General features: G+C 35.7%; 1 protein-coding gene across 1 annotated transcript in view; it reads right to left on the reverse strand.

Moving 5' to 3' along the window:
• Positions 1–1,685: 1,685 nt before the first annotated feature.
• SLCO1C1 (solute carrier organic anion transporter family member 1C1) overlaps positions 1,686–18,543 on the reverse strand; it is a 48,639-nt gene continuing 31,781 nt past the window's right edge. The window contains exons 11-15 of the mRNA XM_037514263.2: positions 15,470–15,635; positions 10,853–11,037; positions 9,204–9,268; positions 4,173–4,290; positions 1,686–1,968 (exon numbers count right to left, since the gene is read on the reverse strand). Coding sequence (XP_037370160.1) covers positions 1,746–1,968; positions 4,173–4,290; positions 9,204–9,268; positions 10,853–11,037; positions 15,470–15,635 — 757 coding nt within the window. The 3' untranslated portion in view covers positions 1,686–1,745. The remainder of the gene's footprint in view (positions 1,969–4,172; positions 4,291–9,203; positions 9,269–10,852; positions 11,038–15,469; positions 15,636–18,543) is intronic.

Raw genomic sequence — 18,543 nt, forward strand, 5'->3', positions numbered from 1 at the left:
CATCTTTTTTTTTTTGCAGCTGAGTAGTATTCCACTGTATACTACACCTTCTTTATCCATTTGCCTGCCGATGGGCAGTAAATTCTAATGCTTTGTAATGGTGATTGATTATCTGCATACTGTTGAAACACATATGAACACAAATATGGGAGAAAAACTGATCTAAATAAATAAACTAGTATAGAGACATTACAAATAACACAGCCATTTATTTAGTGTCATATTATGGGTCAGTCTGGGATGGTGGAAGGATGGTTTTATATTAAGACCTGGGTTTAATCCTGACTGCCCATCCAAGGTTAAGCAATTTACCTAACCTCTTTTGATGTGCAGTTTCATCTTCTGTAAAATGGGAATTATGATACTGAGACTGCTATAAAGACTAAGGGATACAGTTTTTACAGTGGCTGATATGTAATAGAATTATAGGTCCCATTCTGACCTTGAAAATCTCCATGTCCTCCCCTTTTACATTTGAGGGACACTGTGCTCTCACTTCTACTGGTTAGCACTCCACACTTCCTTTTTTAGCCCATTTGGTCTAACCACCCAATCTTCTCTGAGTGGTTCAGGGCTTATGGAGTATAGAAAGTATTGGATTGTGAAATGGTAGTGGCTCAGGTTGCCTCACTGTGGTGGTCTCTGCCTTAAGTCTTTTTCTTGGGAGGGCCCTCCTATGCAGCTGTGGTCGAGGAAGAAAAGCAGTATGTAAGAGAGCTTTGGATTAAAGATCCTGGACAGCCAAACCTGCTATATATACTCAGAGAAACACTAGGAAGCCAGCGAAGAGTAAATGCCTAGCTTCACTTTTTCCAGGTGCAGAAAAATGTGGAGCTATCCAGAAGTGTGCTACTGCTGTCTACCAGAATGCCAGTGTGGTCTTCTGCCTGGAAGCTCCGAGATCCTGTGGTTATCTATGCCAGGGAGAGCCCCTAACAGAACCACCCATTGCTTAACATCACTCTGCACTCCTGGTAGAACAACTCAGTTTGGGATAGACTTTCAAACATGTTTTAGGACCATATCGCATGTGTGTGTCTGGTGCTGCTTACCTATATTAAAATGAGGCCAGTGTTTTATTTAACAATAATTTTTAATACATTGAATTTATAGAAAGACAGCAAAGCATGTTAACATTATTACTGTACAACCATGACCACATAAAACACCATACATAAAGCATATGTAATGAATGGTAGAAGAGCACTATTAAAATTTCAATCTCCCAAACTCATTTGCTACTAAATATTTTTGTATCACCTATTATATTTCAAAAGAAAACAACTTAAAGTGAAATCTTCCTCTTCAGATTCTGACTCTGTCCTAACAAATACTACATCATTAAATTGGTATTTGAAGGGGGCCAAGATGAGGTTTAACTTTTTAACATTAGACAGGTGAACTAGGTTCGGAATTACTTTCCACATAATTATTAGACTATAGGAACAAGTGTATTAGGATTACAGCTAACTATATCAATGGGCACAAAGGGCATTTAGGTAGAATGAAAAAATAAAAAGGAATTTGTACATAAACTGAATGGTTTAATATTAATTTTCTATTAGCCACATCTTCTATAAAATGTCTAATTATATTTGTTATCAGGTATGTTATCTAATACCTAGGATCAAAAACAAAGTAGAATTTTTTTGAAAGGAAAAAGAGTTACACATTCAAAACCCATTTAATTAAAATTTATTTTCAGAATTTTCAGAAATGAGAAAACATGACTCTAACTCATTTTTCTAAATCCGTGTTTCCTTTCCTGGCCAGTAGTTAGGTTGTAGCAAATGTTTGCTTGTAGTATAGTTTTCCTTCTTGATTCTTGTAGGTACCACTGTTCTTTCTTTCTTGGTTCTGAAACCTCTATGTTTTGAAACATACTTTTTCTTTAAAGTGAGAAGTACCATAATACTTAGGAAAATGGACACTGTGCCGAGTATCATAGTTAGTCCCAGATAGATGTGTCTAGAAGAAGAAAGAGTCTTGGTCATAATTATTGCATCTGTCTGACTTTAAATAAGATACTAAAGGAAGTTAATATCATTGAATTAATATTAACATCATTGAAGTCATTCACTTAATAAAGCCATAATGGGGATGGTTTTCATTAGGAATGCCAATTCAGTGGCTACAAAAGGCCTTTCTGTGACTATATGACAGATTATTGAAGGCATTTGATGATAATATAAAATAATTTTTTAGTAGTACCATCATCTTCAGTTATTATGATCTATATAATCAGTTCATCCTCTGACCTTAGACTAGGTGACCATTTCTCTACTTGTCTAGAACAATCCCAGCTTGTGCTAGGTTGTCCCAGTGTTATTTTGAAATTTTTAAAATGAATTTACTTAAAATGATGGTCAGAGTTTTGTGCTAACAGGGAAATAAAACTGTATGTTCATATACATATATTTTTACACATTATTCATTCATTTTTTTAAGGGCTAAAAGAAACAAATTTTTCCCCTTACATCATGGTTAGTATTTGGGCAGTAATGACTTCTCCCCTCAGGTGTAGTCTTCATAGTTCTCCCACCGCCACAGCACCAGTGATCCATCACCATAGGTCCTTGTGCTTTTTCCCATTTTGACTCATCCCCTCTCCCTCCCCTCTTGTGTGCCTTAGGTCAATGTTAAGCTTGCAAGTGTTATCCTTTACCTGACCCTTTGTTTGGTTTCTCTATATTCTGTGTATAAGTGAAACCATCTGATATTTATCTTTTTCCTTCTGACTGTGGAAGAGATTATGCTAAGGGAAATATCCCAGTGTGATTCTTAATACTGCTCCCTTACACTGTCAGAAGGTTTAGGTTTGAATAATAATTATGGTTACCTTATCCTTAAACCTTGCTCAATTTAACCTCTGTAGAAAAACTTCATTCAAGAAGCAATGAAAGGGGGTATCAGAACTTCGGTAGAGAAGAATGACTTAGGAATAAACCAGAGATTTAAATAACTTTCTCCCATAAGAACACCTTAGTTGGGCATGCTGTCACAAAACAGGAAGGTATGGAAGACCATGTTCAGTGATTCATTGTGGTCACATTGCACATAACTCTGAATTATATTGACTTTGATTTACAGTGAATACAGCCCTAGCAAGTGTGAGCAAAGTGCAAATTCAACTCACGGATCAGGTCCCTTTCAAATACCAAAATAAACTTTTCACATAACTTCAAAGTCTATTAAACAAACTTATTTGAGATAGTTGGTTCAATTCATGTCCAACTTCCAACTTAAATTGTTCAGCACCAAGTTTATTTCTCTAGAAAATGCTCAGATTATAAGACTTTAAGATCCTTCTTGCTTTTAAAGCTATTGAAGCATTCCTTTAAGCAGTAAGGGTACTAAATGTTTAATGAATTGAACTGAATGATACCATAGTGAAAAAGCCATGCCCTCAGCCCCCATACATGCTCACACAAACAGAGAAAACCTTTTACTTTTATGCAGTTCAAGTACTGGAATTATTGAACATCAGTTTGGCAATAAAAACCAGACAGATTTAGAGCCAAATCCAACTCTTGCCCAGGGGATTATTTCTGACGTAAATAGGACAGTTTGGCTCAGTTTGAAAAAGAATAGAATTAAACCCAAAATGTGACCTACATTTAAATGATTCAGAGTTTCAGGGAATTACTCTTGCATGTATAAACTTTCAAAATTCTACTCTACTCTGAAATTTTATGTTGTTTTTTAAAAAAAAATTATTTAAAATGAGTCAAGATTAGAAATAGAGGAAAATGAAAAATCTAGGGCCTCCCTGGTGGTGCAGCGGGTTGAGCACAGTGCTGTAAAGCTGTCCGCAGCCTGCCAGGGAGATTCCCACGTGGTGCGGCAGACCTCTCCTGTCATGCCCGCTGATCCCCCGCAGCAGTGTTTTTGTTCTGTCTGCCTGTTCTGCTCCCACTCTGTCTCTGGTGAATCCTCTCACCCTCCCGTGCCTGTACCCCAGCTATTGTATGAATTAAAAAAAAAATCTTAAAAAAAATGAAAAATCTAGCCAAATAACCAAATAACAATAGAATTATTCTATAAAATAGAGCACCTTTCTTGATTAAACTTTAAAAGCAGTATAGCTACATGAGGAATTATTAGTGCCCAGTGAATAGTGCAAATCTGGGATGTTGTAGATGTGAGATGCTGCAATAATTTTGATACAGTACCTAAAAGCATTTGAATCATAGAGCCGGCAGGATCCTCTACTTCCACATCTTTTAAATCCCCATTTGAGGCATGAAGTGTCAATCAGAACTCCAAAATATACAGGTGCTGGAATTCCCGCTGTGAGAAGACAAAATAATTGCTAGTAAAAATATATTCACATCTTTTGGTTATTGTGTAATGAATATCTGGAATCACTTATTTTTATGCAATAATTACTGCTTTGGTAATACCAAGGGTATCTATCTGTGGGACACCAGAATATGTCCCTAATGTAAGGAATATTTTGAGCTGACTATTTTGAGAAACAGAAAACACAGGAGAACTCTGAAGGCAGCATAAGTTTACCTATCATAAGGAAAATTTACATTTATAAGGGAACTCTTCATTTCTGTACTGAAAGGAGAGGCATGATTTTAATCACAAGAGGCTTTTTTTAAATGGGGAAGGCATCTACTTAAATCTGCATAGCAAATCTTACCCATATTTATTATACCTTTTTTGGTCAGCTTCCATCACTTGCCTTCTCTGGCCAGAAGCCCTAAACCGTTTTCCCTCTGTGTTAGCCCAGCAAGGTATATGAACCCAAGTTTGAACAAACCTTTTGAGTCACACCTCATTATTTCTACTATGTACATGTGAGACTCATGGGGTTCAGAATATATTATCCCCAAACATGGCACCCCAAACTGGTACCATATTGAGTACCAGTTGGTGGTACTCTGTTAGTGCAGTCAGAGTTGACTAATACTCTGGGTAACATTATAGGGAGATATTTTCCCCAATTGTCTTTATAGTTGCATAGCATTCCAATATGTGAGTTTACTCTAATTTGTTCAACCAATTACATATGAATTGATAATTATATTGTTTGCAGTCATTTGCTGTTATATATAATCTCACAATAATTGGACATCCATAAAATTAGATTTATTTCATATTTGGTTAGCAAATTCTTGACATTGGTTACTAAAAGTGGGGTTGCTTGGTTCAAGATAAATCCATGTAACTTTATGTTATAATAATCCTCCTTAGAAATGAAACCATTTTCTCAACAGCTATATGTAAATGTGTCTATTAAACATTGTAAGCCACATTTGGTGACGCCAATTTGATAATTAACAAGTGATATCTTAATGAGGTTTGAATTTGTATTCTATTTTTAAAATAAATTTTTAATCAGGTAACTTGGTTTATATCACTACATAATAAGTTTTAACTGTGAAACATAATCTAACATCTGTGTATACTTTACTATATCATGATGACCAGCAAATGTCCAGTTTCCATCCATCACCAGACACTCTGTATCCATTCATCCCCCTGCCACCCCCTCTTCACTCTGGCAACCATCAATCTGTTCTTGGTAAGCGTTTTTTTTTTTTTTTTTTTTTTAACTCATTTGCCTTGTTTCTTTATGGTCCACATGAGTGATATCATATGGTATTTGTCATTTTCTACTTGGCTTATTTCACTTATCACAGTATCCTCAAAGTCTATTATGTTATCACAAATGGCAAGATTTTCTTTTCCTTCATAGCTGAGTAGTTCATTGTGTATATATGCCACATCTTTATCCATTCATCTGTCAGTGGGGACTTTGTTTCCTTATCTTAGTTCTAAAAAATGCTACTAAGAGCATCAGAGTGCATATATTTTGATTTATTGTTTACACATATTCTTTGAATAAATATCCAGAAGTGGAATAGATGTATAATATGAAATTTCTTATCTTAAATTTAGAGGAATCTCCATATTATTTTCCATAGTGGCTATGTCAGTTTATATTTGTACCAACAGTGTAAAGGACCCTTCCCCCCACCCCAGTCTCATTAACATAATTTATTTTCTTTCTCTTTTTCTTTTTTTACCACCTTTCTCACAGGTGTGAAGTGGTATCTCATTGTGGATTTAGTTTGCATTTCCCTAATCATAAGTGAAGATGAACATCTTTCCCTGTGTCTATGGACCATCTATATGTCTTTTCAGGGAAGTGTTTATTCAGATCCACTGCCAATTTTTTAATTAAGTTATTTATTGTTGTTTAGTGTATGAGTTCTTTGTATATTTGGGTTATTACCCCTTTTTCAGATATATGATTTGCAAATAATCTTCTCCCATTCATTTGGTTGCTTTTTCATTTTGATAGTTTCCTTCACTGACCCAGCATGTAGATTTGCTGATGACATGACTTATGATAATCAATAAGGGTACTTCATTGGTTCCTGACTACCTTTAAATTTTTTAATAATTGACTTGGCATCTTTGATGTTCTTGGTAAAACTCCTTTTGCATTGAAATTATTAGATGTTTTATTAACTTTATGAAGTTGTATGTCCTGGTCCCTCCTAGCTTTGGGCATTCTCTGGTATTATTTCTTTAAATAACTTCTCTGCTCTTTTCTACCCTCTCTTTTTCTTCTCTGGTATCCATTATCCTTATGTTATGTTTCCTAATGAAGTTGAATAGTTTCTGAAGAGTTTCTTCATTAAAAAAGTCTTAGTTTCACTCCTTAGTTTTCACCTAAAATATTTCTAGATTTCTATGCCTGAATTCACTAAATCTCTCTACTGTATGACCTCCCGTATTTCAAATGCTTTCAGTTGCATTCTTCATCTCACTTGTTGAGTTCTTCAGGTCCAGAATTTGTTTGGTTCAATCTCTTTAGGAAAGTGCTTTTCTGTTCATTAATTTTATTCCTGCATTCATTGAGTTGGCTTTCTGAGTTCCTTTTTTTTAAATAGCTTGTTGAATTTCTTCATGACAGTTATTTTGAATTCTCTAACTCTGTGTTAGTTACATCACAGGTTTGTGGAGAATTATCATTTTCTTTATATGGTATCATGTTATGATTATTCATGTTTCTTTTTTTTTTTTTTTAAGATTCATTTATTTATCCATACAAGCACTGGATACAGTCAGAAGCACGGAGGGTGAGAGAATTCACCAGAGCCAGAGCAGGGAGCAGAACAGGCAGACTGACTAAATACACTGCTGAGGGGAGCAGCGGGCGGCAGGAGAGGTCTGTGCGCCATGTGGGACCCTCACCGGTGGCCAGCGCTCAACTGCTGTGCAACCAGGGGAGGCCCTATTCATGGTTCTTAATAAATTGCTTCTCTGGTACATTTGAAGTGGCCAGTATCTTTCTTATTTAGGTATAGCTTTGTTTGCTTTAATTCTAATTCAGGAACTTGGCAATTAGAGACCTTTCTTCTGTTTTCCAGCAGGTGATGTTAAAACATAAATTTTTTGTTTCTTTTTCCTGAGTTGCCTCTGGCTATACTTGATTGCCTACATTTCCCACTTCTACTGACTCTGTAGGGTAGGAGGTGCTGCATCAGAGAGATCTGCCTCTAACGTAAATGGCACCTTGCTGCTGGTGTCACTGCACTGCAAGCATCACTTCTGGGGTATTGGGGACACTGGGCACCACCCCTCGGTGATGGTCACCTGGCTCATTGGTTCTGCAATGGCAAGGGGAGGGGAATGATGAGGCATGACAGTCCTATAATCGCCATCCTGGCAAGTGGGTGAGTGCAAGCTTGATTACCATGCAGTATGTTGCCCCCTTTTTTGAGGTGGTAAGCTTGAGTCATGGACTCTGCTGTGGCTGAGGATCACTGTTGCCCTCTGTAGTGGGAAGGCACAGTCTGTACACCTTTAAACACAGATTTGGGGATCTCTCTGGCATCTGATGTGATGTGTGGTGGAACCTCTGTTGAATTACGGATATCTTCTTAGTTGTAGATTGAAGGAAAGCGACAAGGAGTATCTCTTGTTGTCATGAGCACTCTTGTAATCTAATTACAAGAAAGTTTGATTATATTTTCATATATTAAGAGGCATTTGCACTTTTTCCTATGAAATTGCTGTCCATTTCTTTTATCCATTTATCTACTTGGTTTTTGATCTTTTTGTTCGCATTACTTAGGAGCTTTGTCTACAATAGGGATAGCTACCACTTGCCTGTTACATAAATTAAAAAACAAGTTCCCAGTTTGTCATTTGCTTTTTGACTTTGAATATATTTATGTCGCTTTAAGTATATTTTTATTTTTATGAAATCAATTTTATAAGTCATTTCTTGAAATTACCTTCATATTGTAGGTTTTATCTATATTACCCAAGTGATATAAAGACCAGTTCCAGCTGGGGTTATACTTCAGCTTCAGCAACCTGACATTTTTCTAGATAATCTGTTTTTATATTATGGAATTAGAGCCAGTCACCATGGCATAAATTTCCATTTTTGTTGTGTTCTCACTTATCAGGATAATATTGTCTCTTCTTATATACCTGTTTTATATTAAGATCTATGTAAACCAAATATATTTTCATAGTTTTAGAACTCTGAGTTTATTTTTTTCCTGGCAGTTCTTTTCTGTCAAATTACAGAGGGACATTTATGATTATTTTACTTTTTTCATTAGAATATAAGCTTTTAAAGGAGAACTTATCTTACTCATTCACTCTTTTCTTTATGGGTTTTAGTTAATGCATATTAAAAAATCTGGTAGCTGAAAACAAACAGCCCTCAAGTGCATTTACAAAATCATCAACTCAAATTTGTATGAATGATCTTATCGTTCTACTAAATGACTTGCTAGCATTGAGAGATGCTCGAAAGAACTTATATTTCAGTTAAATGAAAAATTACTTTCTTATGTTTCAGTTTTTTGCTTTCTTCTCAGAGAATTCTCCCATAACAGAATGGGTTTTTGTTGTTGTTGTCTTGTTTTTAAAAATGCATCAGTGCTGGAAAAGACAAGATGTTCACCCAAAAATGTCATTATGCTCACAACAGTGTTATTGGTATATTGCAGCCAGAACATTGTTCCCTGTAAATATTTCTGAAAAAAGGAATGGAGACATCAAAGAAAGGCATGTGCGAGGGTAGAAATGAAGGAAGGAAGAAAAATTTTAGAAATCATTACCTACATCGTTTAGCTATACATAATTCTGTAAAAATATTTAGTGAGTTATTCAAAATACACTTGTGATGGCTACCATAAATAAAATATAGAAATACTTACCAAGAACTCTCACTGCTAATGTGTAGATACCCAGAGCAAAAGACTTAAGTTGTGGCTTAATGCACCTAAAACACAACAAAATCTTTATTACATTAAAGCAAACAGTTAGTGATAAAATACTTAACACACATTAAGTGATGTCAGAATTCAAGTAGCATTTATGGAGAACCCGTGAGTGTCCTAATGTAGAGAAGGCAAGTATATAGAAGCCATGTTCCTTTGCATGCAGTGCAGTTAATATTTCTGAAAGTTAAATCACCCCTTTGTGACATAATTCAAATGGTATTTTGTAGGTTCACAGGGTGAAAAATACAAATTTCTAGAATAATGTGAGGATTTGAAACAAAAATAATGTATTTATAACCTTGAACTAGTTATTGTGGCTTTTGTTGTAAAAGTATAGGACTATGCTGATCACAGTTGATATAATTGCAGTCACTGTAACATACTATTTCTGCTGAATAGTGGGCACCTGACTTTACCAGCCAAGTACAATTTTAATATTTTAAACTTAATTTTAATTTTTATTTTTTAAAAGATTTATTTATTTATACAAGAACCGGGGTACAGGCCAGATGTGCGGGAGGGTGAGAGGATTCACCAAAGACAGAGCGGGTAACAGAACTGGCAAACTGCTGAAATACACTGCTGAGGGGAGCAGCGGGCAAGACAGGAGAGGTCTGCTGCGCCATGTGGGTTTCTCCGTGGCTGACTGGGATCAATCCCGCACTGCAGAGGCTGCAGACAGCTTCACAGCGCTGTGCTGAACCACCTGCGCTACCAGGGAGGCCCTAATTTTAATTTAATGTTTGAATTTTTAATATTTTAGGTTATTTTGATTAGTTGCATAGTAATAATGTTTACCAATGTAATTAGGAAGATTTTCTCATTAAGAATCCTGGTTACAAAACTAAAATTTGAAACTATATTATAAGGATATAGTACAGGTTGTCAATAAAAATGTTAAAGCATAAATTATATTACAGTAGAAGAAAATCCTATGGGAAGTTGAATGAAGAAATAAGCATAAATCAAAGAAAGACCTTTTTAAATAATTTCATATTTGGTGATGTTGGTTATTTGATCTCTGTTCTTTAGATTCCATTAATTTCATTATACTTTAAAAAGTAAATATAATAAATTGGAAACTGGTGCTTAGTAGTATTTAAACTTATAATTGTTTTTAGCTGTCCACTTAAAATATACAAAGGAATACCTAGATAACTCTAATTAATGCAAGGATATATAGAAAAAAAAGAACCCATATGTCAAAATAATTACACTCTATGAGAAATTGTTTCAGATTTCAGTGAAACTGCTTGGTCTAAAGTACTTTTTGTCATACTAGTTAACATAAACAGCATTAGAAATAGCATACTATATTTATTAATTGGCTATGGTGATGTAAGCATTAACACTGCTTTCTGAACCAATGGTTTGCAAACAATTTTAACTAGGAAAACTTCTGTTCAGCTGCATTTTTGTATTAAAGTACCTAATGTGAATGATACTTAAGTAAAATAAGGATGTGGGACTAGTTTTCTGAGAGAGCTATAAAGAGTCAGACAGAATTTGAAATCGAAATCACTGCTCTAGATGATTATAGTATGTATTATGTTAAAATTGGGATAGGGAGAATCATTGTTCACCTGAGAAGCAATATGTATCCAGGTATGCCACCTAGGGATAAAGTATAGGACGTGATGACTGAAATTACAAGGAAATATAGAAACATTTTTGAACATCCATTATCTTTCTGACATCTGCCCACCATGCCTGAGGAATTTCCTGATTTAGATGCTGCAATTCCCACACAGGTGCAATTATAAAATACCTGTAACACAATAGGGAAAAGTCCAGTTATTGAGGTAACATTTAAATAAAATTGTTTATTTTAAAAGACTTTACAGTACTGCATTATAAAAACAGTAGGGAGCAAAACAGTAGGAAGCTCTTATTTTTTGCACTAGGGTATATGAAGCAAAATGAAGTCTATTGGGAGATAAAACTTTCCATAATTCAAACAAGGGATGGTGATGTACAAACAGCTTATTCTGCAGAACAATCTTTCAGCAAATCCTACCCAAATCCAGCTATACCCATTTCCTTCTCCACCACTTCAATTTCTAAGCCACTATATTGCTTTGGTTTTTTCATGCTCACCCTTTCCCCACTCTTATACAGCCTTCTTCCATTTTCCACAGTAACCAAAGTAAACCTTTAAATGGCTGCCCAGCTGCATTGGTTTCTCACCCTACCAATGACTTCTTGTTATGTATGAAATCCCAAATTCTTTTAATGGTTTACACAACTCTTCACGCTATACCTCTTGTATCCTATTCTGATCTCTCACCACTCAGTGATCTTTACCCACACACATGCATTCCCATTAGGCCCTGGCCAACCCTCCAACATGCTGGGTTTTCCTATATCATTTCCTATGATGTCATTTTCTCTTCTGGGCAGCTTTCCTAGATAACTACACAGCAGGATCTCTGCTCAGGTAGTTCACTAAGGAGAACTTCCATAATCACCAACTCAGAATGATATACTGCCTCTCTCTAGCCGTTTATTATTATTTTTCTTCACAGAGCTTATCACTATGTATAAGAACATCACATTTGTTTTTGAACTGTATGTCATCACGAGAATATAGCCTCTGGCAGAAACTATAAGCTTCGTCATCATTGTACATCTAGGGCCTAATTAGGACCTCATTTTAGATATTCAATAAAAGTTTGTTAAATAGATAAGTTGATTGAAGACATGAGAGAATTTATAGTAGCTACTGGGGGGGAAATAATCATGCTTAAAATTCAACTAAGTCTTGGATAGAGAGGCAACTTTTATAATCTCATGGTTTATTTCTGTAAATTTCAGGTATGAACTTGTCCATATACATATAATAAAGAAGAGTTTTGAATCTTGAAGCTGCCTTTCACTAGATGTATTATTTTTAGCCAAGTCTCTTGTACCTCAGTTTACCACAAAAGGAAGATAAGTAAAATAATAACCAACTACTTGATACCATGATCCTTAAATGCAATTTTGTTTTCAAAGCAACAACTGTATTCTTTGGCATGCAGTGTTTTCAATAAATGATAGCTTTATTTAAGAAAAAACCTTCATGGAGTTGGGCAAAAAAATGGTGACTGAAAGAGAAAAAAGAAAAAAGAAAATGAAGGAAAGGCAAAAATTCAGATTTCAAATGGGTAGTATTTGCTTGAAACCAATTCTTTTCTGTTCTGAATATCAAAATAATAATAGAAAGAAAATCAGCCAATATTACTGTGTCTGCAGTAGCATTTGCTTAGACATTCTTTTTTTTTTTTTATTAGATAATAAATTTTATTGTTATATTCCCCATACAATTGCAGCGCCCCCATTCTGACCCCAATCCCTCCCCTCCCACCCCTGCCCCCCTAAAAGTGTCTCTGGTTCATAGTTTTTTGTTGATTTTGATTTTCATTTTCTTATAGTTATTCATTTTCCTGGTCCCTTATTTAAGTTTTCTAGATTCCTGCTATGAGTGAGACCATCCGGTATTTTTCTTTTTCTTTTTGGCTTATTTCACTGAGCATGATCCCTTCCAGCTCCATCCATGTTGCTGCAAATTGCATGTGTTTATCTTTTTTGAATGCTGAGTAATATTCCATGGTATATATGTACCACATCTTCTTGATCCAGTCATCTATTTTTGGGCATTTGGGCTGTTTCCAAAGCTTAGCTATTGTAAACAGTGCTGCTATAAACATAGGGGTGCAGGTGTTCTTTGGAATTGATGTTTCTGTGTCCTTTGGGTAAATACCTAGGAGTGGAATTGCTGGATCATATGGAAGCTCTATGTTTAGTAGGTCCAGAAATCTCCACACAGCTTTCCACAGTGGTTGGACCAGTTTGCACTCCCACCAACAGTGCAGAAGAGTTCCTTTTTCTCCACACCCTCGCCAACATTTGTTGTTGCTAGTTTTTTTAATATGTGCCATTCTCACTGGTGTAAGATGGTATCTCATGGTAGTTTTGATTTGCATTTCCCTGATGACAAGTGATGTTGAACATTTTTTCATATGCCTGTTGGCCATTTGCATTTCCTCTTCAGAGAAGTTTCTTTTTAGCTCTTCTGCCCATTTTTTGACTGGATTATTTTCTTTGTTGTTGTTGAGTCTCATCAGCTCTTTGCAGATTTTTGTGATCAGTCCTTTATCATTAGTGTTGGGTGCAAAAATGTTCTCCCAGTTGGTGGGGTTTCTCTTTGTTTTTGTTATTGTCTCTTTTGCTGTGCAGAAGCTCTTTAATTTGATGTAGTCCCAGCTGTTTATCTTCGCCTTCACTATCACTGCTTTGGGTGATGTGTCTGTAAAGATGTCTTTGATGTGCAAATCACGTAGTGTTTCGCCTATATTTCCTTCTATATATTTTATGGTTTCAGGTCTTATGTCTAATTCTTTAATCCATTTTGAGTTGATTTTTGTGTATGGTGTGAGGTAGTGGTCAAGCTTCATTCTTTTGCATGTAGCAACCCAGTTTTCCCAGCACCATTTATTGAACAAACTTTCTTTGCTCCAATGCATAGTCTTTGCTCCTTTGTCAAAGATTAGTTGACCATAAATCTGTGGGTTTATTTCTGGATTTTCTATTCGATTCCATTGGTCTGTATGTCTGTTCTTGTTCCCTCACCACTGCTTTTCAATATAATACTGGAAGTCCTAGCCAGGGCAATAAGACAAGAGAAAGACATCCAAGGAATCCAAATAGGAAAAGAAGAAGTCAAACTATCACTATTTGCAGACGATATGATATTTTACATAGAGAACCCCAAAAACTCCACAGAAAAGCTAATTCAACTCATCAATCAGTTCAGTAAAGTGGCAGGATACAAAATCAACACGCAAAAGTCAGTAGCCTTCCTATACACAAACAATAAATCTGAAGAAGAAGAAATCAAAAAAACCATCCCTTTCGTTATTGAAACAAAAAAAATCAAATATTTGGGAATAAATCTAACAAAAGAGGTAAAGGACCTATACAAAGAAAACTATAAAACACTGTTAAAAGAAATAGAAGAAGACACAAAGAAATGGAGAGATATCCCCTGCTCATGGATTGGAAGAATAAACATTATTAAAATGGCCATCCTTCCAAAAGCAATATACAGATTCAATGCTATTCCAATCAAAATTTCAATGTCATTCTTCAAAGAAATAGAACAATTATTGATGAAATTCATATGGAATCACAAAAAACCCCGAATAGCCAAAGCTCTCCTGAAAAAAAAAGAAGGGAATGGAGGCATCACACTCCCAGACTTCAAACTAGACATTCTTTTTAGTTGCTGAGCATCTGTAAACACACATATTTGATATGTAATATACATATATTTGTAATATATGTATATTACATATATTTGATATATTTGACATGTAATATAAATATATTACATATATTTTATATTTGATAATATATATATTTGATATGTAATATACATATATTTCATAATATACATATTATGATAGTCAGACCTATGACTGTCAAATACAGGCAGATTTCATCAGTCACAAGTAGAAAGCTCTCTGATCACTGTACATACAAAGAAGGGTCTGTGTGTGTTTGTTACAGTAAAATGAAGGTGTGATTAGAGGGGTAGTCAGTCTGTTAATACCCTTCTCAGATGGCTTCCTAACTATATTTCCAAGCTCATCTCTCTCTTCCAACCTACAGAAATTCTTCATTCCACCCACCTACTCTTTTCATTGTTATCTAGATTGCCTTGATTTCTCAGGTATAGCTGTCCTAGAACCATTAAACTTCCCACAATCAGATTCCTGACCTCTTGGTCTAAACTTCCTAACACTGTCCTCTATTCATTCTGTGCCTAAAATTTTCAAGGACCACTGATCTTGGGATCAGAAGAAAAAGATCCCAATGTAGGTCTTATTATATGGTCTTATGACAGGGACTTTGTTATTTATTGGTAATATCATTTACAAGCAAAATCAGAGAACTAGATTTCATAATTACAAAGTTGTTCCAACTTAGCTGTGTGATTTTAATTCTTGCCCTAAATCTCACCCTGATTGTTTGAACAACTTTAGTTCCACCAGCAATGGTTCTATTTCCTTTCTCCACACGAAAGTAAAAGGGCAGAGGAAGAATAGGAGCTTCTACCAGTGTGGTTTACTTTGGGGTTTGTCCTTGAACCCCCACAGCATTGTATAATTATGTACCATGGCAGGCCTTGGGCGTACACTTTAAAGAAGATTGCTTACAGTAGTTTTTCCACTCCTGGTGGAGATTTGACAACCAGCAAGACAAGCCGATGCATATGTGATTCCATTCTCACCACACATAGGTTCCCATTTTGTGTCTGAACATTTGCATCTTGAGTTGCAATCTGAAAAGAGAGCTCGTTCATGATAAGAGACAGGTTTGGTTCTGAAAAGAGATGTAACAGTATAAAATATTACCTCTTAGCAGGAAGCACCCTAATATATTTAAAAATCAATGTTCTTGAGTAATGGAAATGGCACTGTCAACAAAATTGACCTTTTGGAAACATGATTGTCTCAGAAGTGCCAGCTATGAACAATTTCCTTTTGAAAGAAGAAAGTCCACTATTGAACTTTCCTATTGAAAAGTTCACAGTTTCAAAAAACGTCCAGTTCTTAGCTTAGGACCTTTTCTAAATTTGCTACTTCTAGGACCTTTTACTGCAGAGATGTGTGAAAATGGCTAACTAGGCAGAAAAACAAACTTTTAGGTCAATTAATGACATTACTTAAATGCACTGCAGGCAATGTTAGTGTGTCTGTGTAAATTTCTTTCAGAATTGTATCTGAGCATCAATAGAATGGGCATAGCTAATGGTATACTTTCAACTTCTGTATCCCACACATCTTCTGTATGTATATAGTTCTTCATATCTTATGTCAACCTTCCTTAGACCATTTCCTAATATTTCAATGTCTTCCGCATTCATTTGTTTGTAAAAAATTTTGTTGGGACTTATTAAGTGCTTGCTTTTGGGAGGAGGGATGATAGTTTTAGATGGGCATGAGATGGTATTTGTCCTCAAGAAACTGTCTTTTTTGGGGGGCCTCCCCTGATGGCACAGGTTGTTGAGCGCAGCGCTGGTTCAATCCCAGCCAGCTGGCGAGGATCCCACATGGCATAGCAGACCTCTCCTGTCATGCCCGCTGCTCCCCTCAGCAGTGTATTTCGTCAATCTGCCTGTTCTGTTCCCTGCTCTGTCTCTGGTGAATCCTCTCACCCTCCCGTGCATCTGGCCTGTACCCTAGTTGTATAAATAAGTAAATAAATCTTTAAAAAAAAAAAAGAAATTGTCTTTTTTTAAACAGTTTATTTGCATAATTTTGATTGCCTTTTCTCTGTCTCATCATCCCTTCATTTTCTCATCCTCCTTCATCTCTCCCATAATTCCTCAGTTTCTTATCTGAGTTGCCTAATCCTGCTCTTTCTCTTTTTGGACTATTCATAATCCTCTGTTCTCTAGATGGGATTCTTATACACTGGTGTATCTCTTCTATCTGATCTTCATTTGCCATCATCTTTCAAAGTTATTTTTTTCCTCTTCCATTTTGAATTTATTTTCCCAATTTTTTTTGACAAAGGTATTTGAGGATCTTAAAACAAAAAACAAATATTGTCACATATACTCAATGAGGGCAGGAGCTGTTTGTTTCTCACTTCTGTGTTGCTGGCACCAAGAACAAGTCCTGGTTTGGATTAGGCCAAAAAAGATTTCTAGTAAGTAAATCAAAGAAAAATGGCATCTTTTTTGGATAAAAGAATTACTCATTTTGGTCCCTATCTCTTTGAGGAATTTCTTAGTTGATATAATTTTCCCTTTAAAAAGAGAACTTGCTCTGAATATGGTCACCTCAAAAGTAAAAGACCTCTGAGATATCTTCAAACAGCAGGAAAAGTTTCATAACTAGGCCTCCTGAGACATCCTGTAGGACTGCTTCATCTTATTCTCTACTGTAAGGTATTCATTGTTAAAGGAGGCTGTTTGGTAGTATCTAAAAGTGTAAATATGTGCCTTGAAAGTCTAGAATCAGGCCAGTATGGCTAATGTAGGGCTGAGATCATAGGAGGTTTGAGCTGAAAGAACAATGGGGGTGATACAGGCTAACTTCACTTTTGGAAAGCCTGATACACAGTAGACAGATAACTTGTTCAGTTTCACATTGTTATTAGTGACAAGCCTAGAAGTCAGCACTGCCAGTCCTCTTGATTCTATATTCTGTCTCACATAATTCTTGTTCTCATTATTGAAGAAGCAAGGTTTCTTCTGTTACCATATTTGCAGGTTGATTTCAGTGTTTCTGATGATAGTCCTGAATCAAATTAGCCCTTGGAACAAAACTCAGGATAATCCCTAGAGGATATATTATATTTTATAAAACCAGTTATTTTATATCAGTGAGGGCAGTAATGAAGCAGAACTTACTTGCATTTTTTATGAAGGATAAGTTGATAGTGGGGTCATTATTAAAATTTCAGTGATGAGTTTTGTCAAATATGCCAAGTTGTTTATACTCAGATAAGATTTTCTTTCAAAATAGTCATGCTGGGAAGAGTGAGATTTTCCCAATGATATTGCCATTTCTTTTGGTTGCTTCCAATAGTAAAGCTACTCTTAAAGGTTAAATCTTTGACATGGTTGAGAATATTCTAAAAAATGGAAAGTAATTTCAAAACAAGAGTTTTAGAATGTTTTAAAGTGGATTGCATTCAAGGGCTGGTTCTCACATAATTGTATTTTATCTGTTTAAAATTTTAATCTTTTATTATCTAAGTATACTTTTAATTTGAAATTCAAAAGTTTACTGTTGTCTATGTGTTTGCTTTTTTTTTTTTTTTTTAAAGATTTATGTTTATACAAGAATTGGGTACAGGCCAGATAGGAGGGTGAGAGAATTCACCAGAGACAGAGTGGGGAACAGAAAGGCAGACAGACTGAAATACACTGCTGAGGGGAGCAGCGGGCAAGACAGGAGAGGTCTGTCCCGCCATGTGGGTTTCTCCCTGGCCGGCCGGGAATTGAACTCCTGCTGCCGTGGCTGCAGATTGCTTCATAGGTTACGTCTTAACCTCTGCGCCACCAGGGAGGCCCTATGTGTTTGCTTTTGACTGAGACACAACATGATGTTTCGAAAGCATAACTTGGTGCCCTTTAAGGATAAACTTACCTCATAAAGGGGCTCCAGAGATAGATGTGAAATAATGAAAAGTGTTTTGTCAATTGCAAAATACAAACTACTTTATCACTTAGTAGATATAAGTGGTACTACTTATATCTAGAGATATTAGTAGATAC

This window comes from Talpa occidentalis, unplaced genomic scaffold, assembly GCF_014898055.3.
Source record: "Talpa occidentalis isolate TD23 unplaced genomic scaffold, MPIMG_talOcc4v2.1 talOcc4.16, whole genome shotgun sequence".
NCBI lineage: Eukaryota > Metazoa > Chordata > Mammalia > Eulipotyphla > Talpidae > Talpa > Talpa occidentalis.